Raw genomic sequence first — 9,740 nt, 5'->3', positions numbered from 1 at the left:
ACCACGAGGGCAGTGCAGTCCGGTTAAACAGCGGAGCAATGGGAAAACCCCTGGCCCAGCATCTCAGGGCTGCTCTGCTGCAGAGCCTTTGAGCATACCCCAAATCCCTGTCTGCTTGGCTGTGCTGGGTTTGGGCACTGTCGTTCTGCTTGGATGCTCCTCGTCATGCCTTAGCAAAGATGGGCTGAATGGGAAGGGAAAATTGCTCCCTGCAGTTTGCTTTCTCAGCCAGCTGTCCGTGAACAGCACGGGATTGCTGTCCCGGGCCAGGGAACAGGGAACAAACAGGGAGCAGGAACAGGCTGTGCCTGGAAGGAGCCCCGCGGTCCCACTGCCCTGAGCCGCCGCCGCTGCTGCTGCAGGGGATCCTGCTCAGCCACGGCACAGAGCTGCCTCTGTCCCTGCAGCCTGGAGGACAGGCAGCAAGGGCTTTGGGATCACCCAGTTCCGAAGGGTGACATCCAGCCCAGCTCCCTCTCCGGTGTTGGGGTCGCGGGTTTGTTTATAGTCTCAGCTCCGACTTGGTGCATCCTAGATGATCGAATCCAGGATGGTTTTCTTTGGCTTGAAAGCAGAGCTGAGACCACAGAGTTTGTGTAGTAGTCTCCAAAAATCACTTCCAGTGTCCTGGCATGCCTGTGGCACTGTCCCTCCAGGGATCAGGAGGTATTTCACAAATGCAGCCAGGGCAGGGTTGTGATCTCTGTGCCAACGTGAGAAACTGAGGCAGAGTGGGGACCAGTGACTTACCCAAGGTCCACAGCGAGGCCTTGGCACACCTGGGAAAGGTGTTAGAAGCACCTGGATCCTAAACCTCTTTAGTCCAAGACCTGTTTGCCAGCTCTGTCAGCAGCCCCTGTGTTTCCCAGGGCTCCCCAGAGGATCTGATTTAAGGCATGTGGATAACAGCATTACCTAATTCTGCTCTTTTATACCCAGGCCCCTGTGAGAGTAGGACTGGTCTGGCATGCTTGAGTTTTATTAATTTTTTAGGCAGAGATTTTAAGATTTAGTATTTCTGGAGTTCAAAGGTGGACAGGCCTGCATGAATAATTTCTGATTCCATTTGCTGCTGCTAGTACTAAGATTTGCCAAAAGCAGCATTTAATGGTAAGTCAACCCCATTAGTCTTGAAGGGTCTGTGATATGTGTAGAGATATGAAATTCCCAGGAAAGGGTATTTCAAGGGCTGTAGTAACCTTCTATAACTTTGACTGTGTTATTTTAATGGAACTTAGCTTGCCCATGCACCATTTCTCTAGGAATGTAAAAATCCAACAACCATCACAAAAGCCATTCACATTAGCAGCCTCCTTGTGAATTTTAATTAACAGGAAATGCCACTCATTGAAATTCAACATCCAGAATATCTCTGCTTTACTCCTTTGATGTTCCCCGTCAAGTCCTGGACTAACATCCATATGTTCTCCTGAGACACTCGGAAGAAAATAATTTTGGTTTATTTGTAGTAGGAAAGCATTTCATCGTTGTCTTTTATCCCAGGAGCATTTGAGTTGCTTTACAAACTGTTCACACGGAGGAGCTGCTCTGTGGGTCCTTACAGCAGGGAGTGATTCCAGAGCTGTGCTCCTCTGTTTGCACTCAGCAGCAAGGCTGGAATTTCAGGAGAGGCAGGGAGAGAGTCATAAAACAAATGGAAGTCCAGCATGATAGGGAATTCAGCTATTACAGGTCAGATAGCCTTGGTTCCCTTATCACATTTATCCCTTGTAAAGGATAGTGTTGGGATTTTCCTATATTTCTATAGTAGTAACCTAAGAAGACATGATTTGGCTCTGTGTTAGTGTAAGTTGCTCATTTGCAAGTAATTTCAACAAACAACAGACCACCTCTAACTAGTTAATCTTTCCCACACCCTCAATTTCTCAAATGGGCAGCATAATGTGATCAACAGGTCCTGATGACACTGCCATGAAGAATTCCCTTCAGACTTAAATAATTCTATTTTAGCCCTTCATTCCTCTTCTGTCTCCAGCCATTTTCTTAGGCTGTATAGTTCATTTACCCCACCCTCTGCCGGGGGTACAGCATTGCACCCCCTCCCATCCCTGTCACCCTGACAAGGGGACATCATCACCACAGGTTGAACCTGCAGGTGTCTTGGCACAGGCCCACCCCAAACACTGCAGTCTGCACTCAGAACTGAGTTTAAAACCTCTGCCCTGGTGGGTACAAGCTCAGTGCTCATCCCTAGTCCAGGTGAAGCCAGGCTCTGCTTCCTGGCAATGATGCCAAAGGAATCCTCTGCTGTCTCACAGTTCCAGCAAGCTGCTCACAGGCATGTGGGCCTCGGGTTCCTCCTAAGAAGTCCAAATTGGTGATGTTATAAAATTTTAGAGGCTGGGCTCTACAGAGTCTGGAGCTTGTCAAGAAAGCAAATTCCTTTTGTACCATCTGATATGACACAGGGTGGGAAAAGGCACCTCGGAGCATCCCGGGAGGACACAGCATTGCTCCTTCTCTTAGAACTCTCCCAGCCACAGAGTATTTTTTTGCAGAACCAAAATGAGCCCGACCTCAGGGTCCTTGAGCACAGTGTGACCACAAGATGTCACAGTTGCTTCACTGCCATGCATGGTCCTGTCTTTCCCGTGTCCCAGTCCTGCCCCTTTCCCACTCCCAGCCTTCACCCCCCAGGTATCCTATGAACACACATGCTGGTATTTGCTTTTTTGCTGCTGTGTTTTGTTTGTTGGGTTGTTTTTTTTTTTGGCAAAGCAAGCTTCTTCATTGTACTCTGAGCCAGGTTAGGAATTTAGGTTTGCAGCTCATATACAGGTCATTCATGGTATATAAAATTGAAATTTCCCCAGATTTATGCCTTTGCTGTAGGTCCAGCTGGCAGACAACAATTTTGAGTAGAGCCAGAGGAAAAAATCTAAGTATTTTCTTACTTACAAACAAACACTTGGTGCTGCCAGAGTTAACTGTTCAGTGTCCCCACAGACCTCAGGTGCCTTTGTCAGATGGTGTAGCAGACTCAGAAAACACCACGATGTTGTGGACTAGACAGGTTTTTGTTCTTTATAGCCTATTGCTAAATTTATTTCTTTTTCTGCCCCAGAAAGCTGCCTGCATAGCCTGGATGGGGTCCCAGGGGCTGATGCTAATACCAGTTCACTCTGAAGTAGAGTGAGAAAGGAGTTTAGTCAGAGAGGAAGCTGATGAGCCTTGCAGGATCCAGCTATGGGTCTTTTGGGTTAGTCCCTTCTAGTGTGCACATTGAATTAAAGACCTAATTCATGGCCTGTGCAAGCAATTGCTATGGATGCTCCAAACAAACAGCACTTTCTTTCCCGCCCGCCTGGCTGGTGCCTCTTCCCAGCTGGAGCCAGGCAGAGTCTCTCATCTGGCCCCTGTGCTCCAGGGCACCAGGAGGAAAGCTTTGCTCCACCAGGCACACAGGAAAAATGAAACCCTCAGCTATAAAGTGGAGCTGTTGAGTGGAGCAGCAAGGGCACAAGGGCAGAGGTTTGCTCTGCCTGCTGTGCTCCTCGTTCCTTGTCCTCCCATTCCTGCCACTGCCGCGGGATCCAGCCGCGTCCCCTGGGGAAGGTGCTGCTCTCCCACCTTTCTCTGGAGGGCAGAGCCCCACGTGCTTTGTCCCCAGGGGTGGCTGGGACAGGGCTGACCTTGAGCCCTTTGCCCTTTCCCACCCAGGGGAGCATGAGAACATCCCAGGAGCCCGGCGGTTCCCAGCTGGCGGGAGGGCTTGGCTTGGGACAGCGGGTCCCCATAGGGGATGGGCTCAGTGGCAGCTGGGGGAGCTGTGTCACCTTTGCCCACAAATGGTGGCTTAGCAAGAGAGCATCTGGCCAAGGGGCAGGTTTGGTGAAGCCAGGGGAGGCTCCTGTAACCCCTGAGCTCATAACTGAGGAGCAAACACTGTGGTTGGCCCTCATCTCCAGGTGAGCAGGGTCCAGTGGCTGGAGCTCTGCTGGGGCCAGGCAAGTTGGTCCCTTGGGGACTGCACATCCTGACCTGTATATCTGGGAGCTTCTCAACAGTTTGGGAATCCCGAGTGTGGCTGGGTTTTCTCTGCAGTGGATTTGCTGGCTATCAGGAATTCAGAAAGGTTCAAGACTGAAACTTCCTCCGCTAGGACTGTGAGATGAGCCTTGAAGCCGTTTGTGAACCCCACACACAGTTTCAGCAGGGAGCAGCAGCCTGTCAGAACAGATGAGCAGTTACCAACTGGGTTGCTGGATTCTGCTGTGCCTTTTGTGCCATGACTGATATCTGAAAAAGGAAAAGGTCCTTTCCACCCTGAGAGAGATGGCAGCCCTGCTCACTGCTTGCTGGTGGGCAGTGTGAGGAGTAGTCATCTGATTTCCCCACATGGAATGATGACACCCCAGGTCCCAGGATCCTTGTTCCATCTTCGTCAGCCCATGTGTCATTGTCTCATTTTTTTTTCACCTATGTGTCATTAAAATAAGCCTTCTCTGCAGTAAGGACCAGAAAAAGTGTAAAGCCCGAGCAGTGCTGTGCATCCTGGCACTGTTCTGTAGTGCTGCTATTCCCTGGGCTTCACTCACCAGGTTTTGCACACTTCAGGGATTACCAGTGCTGCTGATCTGAATTGCCTTAAAACATCCTGGGCTTTGAGTCCTGGCTCTCTGGGGCTGCCTTGGTTTCCTACCCTGCTTCTCGGAACAGCCACATCCGGGATCCTCCCTCAGAGCAATAAGGCACTGGAACATGGAGAGTTTTCGGGCAAGTCTGAGGCACCTCACTGCCACTGGGTATGTAGAGTCAGCTTTATTCCCTCTCTTTCCCTCTGTCTTGATAGCTATTGTATGTCTTTTTCGCAGAAAGCCCCTTTTCCTAGTTAAAATTGTCCCTCAAAGGATAGCTGAGGCTGCTGTCCAGCAGTGGGAGACAGGGATTGCCTGGCTGGGTTTAACCCTTGGGACAGGCTCTTCTCCCCTCCAGGTTTTCTGGTTTCCAGAGAGAGACTCCAGATGTGGGGCCTGAGAAATTATATTCTTTCCCAAATAATTGTTTCCATTAGATATTTGAATAGCTTTATGGGACATTTCATCCTGTCCATAGTGGCCAAATTCTTGTCCTTGGAGGCTTTCTCTGGCACTGCAGCTTCAGTGTGAAACTGTTTTCTCTGTTTGTCACCCTTAAACGTATAGATTTGTGTTTGGCCTCCTCTTAACAGGCAGAGAGAGCACCACTCAACTGCCTCTTGTCCATGCAAAACCTCTGAAATACAGAGCTGGCCTAACAATTTCCACAGAAGCCAGTAGCCTCTTCTTTCTCCCTCCACCATCCTCTAAATAAGCATGAAAGCCTCAACCACTGCCAATGAGGTGACCCCTCAGAATGACTCTTTTATAGTTTTTATAGAATAACACAATGTTTTCCTGTGCTTGCATTAATAGAGGAACAGTTGCATCATACCTAGTATTTATTTTTCAATAAACGCCTTGAACTTCCCTGTCCTGCTGCTTCCAGGGGAGATGTCAGCCCCAGCTACTCAGGGAAGTTAGCAGGGAAGTAGAGAAGGGTGAGACCAGAGGCACCCAGAGGAGGACAGTATGAAACCCCACAAATGATCATCTCAAGAAAGCCCCCTAATCACTGTTTATGAACTTCCTCTGCTAACACACAGGTACTTGTTTTTCCAGGATGAGAGCCCGTGTTTACTGTGAAGACTTTCTGCTCCCAAAGGTGCACAGAATTTTGGCAGACCTGTGGTGGATTTACTCCAAACCTGTCCCAGCAGACAGCAGAGAGCTATGGACCTTGTTTCTGCAGTGTTCCTGCATTACAGCTGTAATAGGAGGCCTCTTTTACAACTGGATGTTTGCTTCCCTGGAGTACTCCTGGCACCTCTCTGTTGCCATGGCCATCTCCTTCAGCCTGCTCCTTCTCCTGACCCTCTTTTTGGTGCATCCTGCCCGTTGTGTCTTCAGCATGATCATGCCCACGTTGGGCACCAAGCAGGGCCGGAAGCTTCTCTTCTCGACCTGCATCATGATTGCAGTGGTGAACATAACACCCAACATCATAAGCAACATTAAAACCATACTGCAGGTTATTCAGTGCATCTGCAAGAATTCCTCTGACAGCCTTCTGAACTCAACTGCCCTGCTAAAGAAAGTCTCCTTGGAGTTTGGGGATGCGGTCCAAGAAGCCACTCATTCCATTCACAAGCCTATGAATGGACATTTTCGCTTTTCATTGTTTCAGAACAGCTCCTTGATTTACCAAAAAATGCACCTTGCTGGTGAGAAAATTAGCAGAGAGTTCCTGTCTGTTGAGGAACTGGTCAAAGACTCTGTTCGAGTCGCCAACAGACTGGCTGCCGGATTCTTCATGCTCTATCTCTGTTTTGAGTCCACCTGGTATTTGAAAAATTATCTCACCAACCTTCACTTTGACAATTTTTACATCACCAAGAAGCTGGAACGTTTAGCCATGGACAGAAGAGCAGCTCATCTCCTGGTGGGCTCATCCAAAAAACTCATCCGACCAACAGGCTTGAAGCTGTCCAGGGAAGAGGTGGTGCTGTGCCTGGTGCAAGCCATGCTGGTCACCGTGGCCCTGCTGCTGATGCTGGTGGTGGTGGCCATGGAGCACTTTGCGTTCAGCGTGGCAGACACGGCGGTGAGAAAGGCAGCTCAGTTCTCTGCAGTGCCCGTCACTCTCAGCATCAAATACAAGGTGAGTGCCGGGGTGCCCTGCCCTGCCCTGTGTGGGGTCCCCACTCTGTGTCCCTTCAGGGAGGGGGTGGTGGGGATTGCAGGCTTTGTACTCTTATTTACACAATCCTGACTTCCTTCCCCAGCAGCCAGCAGGATGAGCAACAGGCTTTGGGGAAGGAGGCAGTGGCACAGCCTCAGCTGCTCCTCCCAGTGCATCAAAGAGCAGCAGACACTCTCCAAGTTACAGCCCCTTGGGAGCTTGGAGGGGAGCAAATAGTGCCTCATGCTGCAAAGACACTGCTAGACCAGGCAGTCAGATGTCCCTGTGTCTCCAGGTCCGTTCCCTAAGCAAGGTGGAGGAGTAGGAGTCCCTTGGACACTGTCCCTGCACTGCAGAGTAGGTGCAAGTCCAAAAGGAAGGGGGCAGCTGATGAACACTGAGAATGACTCATCCTATTGCACAGGCTGTTTCTTCAGCAGAAATCCCTGCTTGCTGGCTTTGCTCTTGCCCTTTGCAATCCTTTCCACAAACCTCCCCAGTTTCTAATTCCATATTCTTTGGCTTGGTGTTTTAACTTCCCTCTTCTGCCACACAGCCCGCCTCCTTCCCCAGCCCAGGATCCTTAGTGCAGATACCTGCTTGTGATGGAATTACAGGAAAAGAGTCAGGGCTTAGAAAAAGCCTCTAATATGCAGCTATTTAGCCACCAATACCATGGTCTGGATGGTGTCTTTCACCATAAATCTCGTACAGTGAATGCCTGCCATGATGTCTGCTCCGGTGGATGAAGATGACAGATAGGACTGGCTCTCACCCTGCCCAGTGTTCTGTGCCTGCACACTGCACTGTTACTCAGTCTGAAGTGATCACACCCTTCAGCGTCCTTCTCTTGGTGCTGTAACAGTGATAGCACACCCCCAGGCAGATGTTTCTGTAGTAACCAGTTGATTTTGGTTTCTTCATACCCCATTTACATTTTACCTCTCCTTTTTTCAGGCTGAAATAGGAATCCTGCCCTTTCTATTAAAAATTCTCTGCCGTCCTTCTGAGGCATTACTGCTCAGGGACTTCAACAGGACCTACCACCATCAGCTGATCTTCAGCTCTGCCCGCTGCAGGATCAGCCCCCCCACGCCCCCCAACCCCTCTGTGCTGCTCGTGCTGGGGCTGCTCTTCTGCATCCTCTACAGCACCGTGTTCCTGGAAACCTACGCGCGGCGCCTGTGCCGCGGAATCGCCGCCTCCTTCTTCCAGAGCTGCGAGGAGAAGAGAGTGCTTCACCTGTACAGGAAACTGGCCAGCAGGCACAGCAAGCAGCAAAACCCTCTGAAGGGTGCTTTGGGAAGTCAGGGGGATGGCTGGATGTCTCATACCACAGCACAGGCTTCAGCCGCAGGATCACACGTTTAATTTTCCGGAGTTGGGGAAGTGTTCGGAACTTGGGGAAAAATACAAGAAAAGAAAAGAAAAGAAAAAGGAAAGGAAAGGAAAGGAAAGGAAAGGAAAGGAAAGGAAAGGAAAGAAAAGAAAAGAAAAGAAAAGAAAAGAAAAGAAAAGAAAAGAAAAGAAAAGAAAAGAAAAGAAAAGAAAAGAAAAGAAAAGAAAAGAAAAGAAAAGAAAAGAAAAGAAAAGAGTTGTTTTTGCATTAGTTTGAGAAAAATAGGCTACATTTCCTTTTTTTTAATATCTAGAAAGTCTGGAGTCAGCTGTTGCATATCTGCAGCTCTAGGCAAGGCTAACTGGGAAAGAGAGAAATAGATGGGAGCTGGGGTCAGGGAGGACCTCATTTACCTTCTCCACCATCTCTGTGCTGGAAGAAGTACATACTTCCTTTCTTTCTTAAGTTATACCTTCAGGGAACAAAAAGGGAAAGTCATTTGACTTGATAAATCTAATTTCCAATGAGTTTTTCTTTCAGGTTTTGTGCACAGAAACCTGGGTAGACCAGATAAATTTAGAAGATTGTTTATTCACCAAAGAAAGTGTCACTTCAACCTGCTGAAGTAAATTCAAGATCAATATGACCATAAGAGGCTCGTCCTGGGAATGGGTGGTGGGAAATCAGCACATGAGGGCTTTACAAAATCCCTTCAAAATGGCTGTTCAAAATAAAATAGAGCTAAAATATCTTCAGAACCTCAGAAAAGAATGAGAACAGTCCATAAAGGTCAATTTGGGTGTCGATCTCTTTTCCCAAGTAAGAAGTGATAGGATGAAAGGAAACAGCCTCAAGCTGTGCCAGGAGAGGTTAAGATTTTATATTAGAACAAAAATTCTTCAAGGTTTACCAAGCACTGGCACAGGCTGCCCAGGGCATTGGTAGGGTCACCATCCCTGGTGGGATTTAAATCATATATAGATGTGGAATTGGGGACATGTTTTAATTGTCCCTTGGCAGTGCTGGGTTAGTGGCTGGATTTCATGGTTTTAAGTGTTGGGTTGTTTCAAGCTCAGAAACTATGTTATTGTATCCAAATCAATAAATGCATCACTTGGGCAGCATCTGAAATGTGTTATTTTTGCTAGAGAGGCAGATTGGACACCTCTGTAGAAGCCAGAGGACAGGGACATAAATCCCTGCCAGGTTAAAAACTAAGCAACTTCACAGCTTCATTTCTTCGAAGCATGTCTATTGTTTTCCTCCCTTCTTCCATTAAAGTCTTCATAAAGGTAATTATTTGACATAATGCAACTCAATGAGATTAAATGACAGAAATTAAGTGGTGGCTGCTGCCAGATGCACTGAATTTGCTCATCTTCTGAGGTACTTGAAACAAGTATGTTTGGAGTATATTTTTTAAGCAGATATCTTACAAAACCCTGGTGAATTCATCTCCCCAGGGTTTTTAATGCCCTGTTGTTCTGATGATTAATCCAAGCATTTTTGTGCCTCTACAGCAGCTGGGGGCTTTGTCATGGTGTTTCTGTGGAAAAGGCCCTGTGCTCTATGGTTTGAGTGAAAGCAAAAAGATTTCCACTGAATAGCTAAAATTATCTGGAGCTGGGGGTTCAAAGAGCTGGGAGGAGAGAAGCCTTCAGACAGCAAACCATCCCAGCAG

General features: G+C 48.3%; 1 protein-coding gene across 1 annotated transcript; it reads left to right on the top strand.

The window, feature by feature from the left end:
• Nucleotides 1-16: 16 nt before the first annotated feature.
• On the top strand, nucleotides 17-8,202 carry LOC119710219 (osteoclast stimulatory transmembrane protein). Its single transcript, XM_038158981.1, has 3 exons — nucleotides 17-4,766; nucleotides 5,661-6,699; nucleotides 7,678-8,202. Exons 1-3 carry the CDS (start codon nucleotides 4,723-4,725, stop codon nucleotides 8,089-8,091), a joined length of 1,497 nt encoding a protein of 498 aa, XP_038014909.1. The 5' UTR covers nucleotides 17-4,722; the 3' UTR covers nucleotides 8,092-8,202.
• The last annotated feature ends 1,538 nt before the right edge of the window (nucleotides 8,203-9,740 follow it).

Source organism: Motacilla alba, chromosome 20, assembly GCF_015832195.1.
Source record: "Motacilla alba alba isolate MOTALB_02 chromosome 20, Motacilla_alba_V1.0_pri, whole genome shotgun sequence".
Lineage (NCBI taxonomy): Eukaryota > Metazoa > Chordata > Aves > Passeriformes > Motacillidae > Motacilla > Motacilla alba.
The sequence above is the reverse complement of the archived record's forward strand: the minus strand, read 5'-3'. Positions and strand labels throughout refer to the sequence as shown.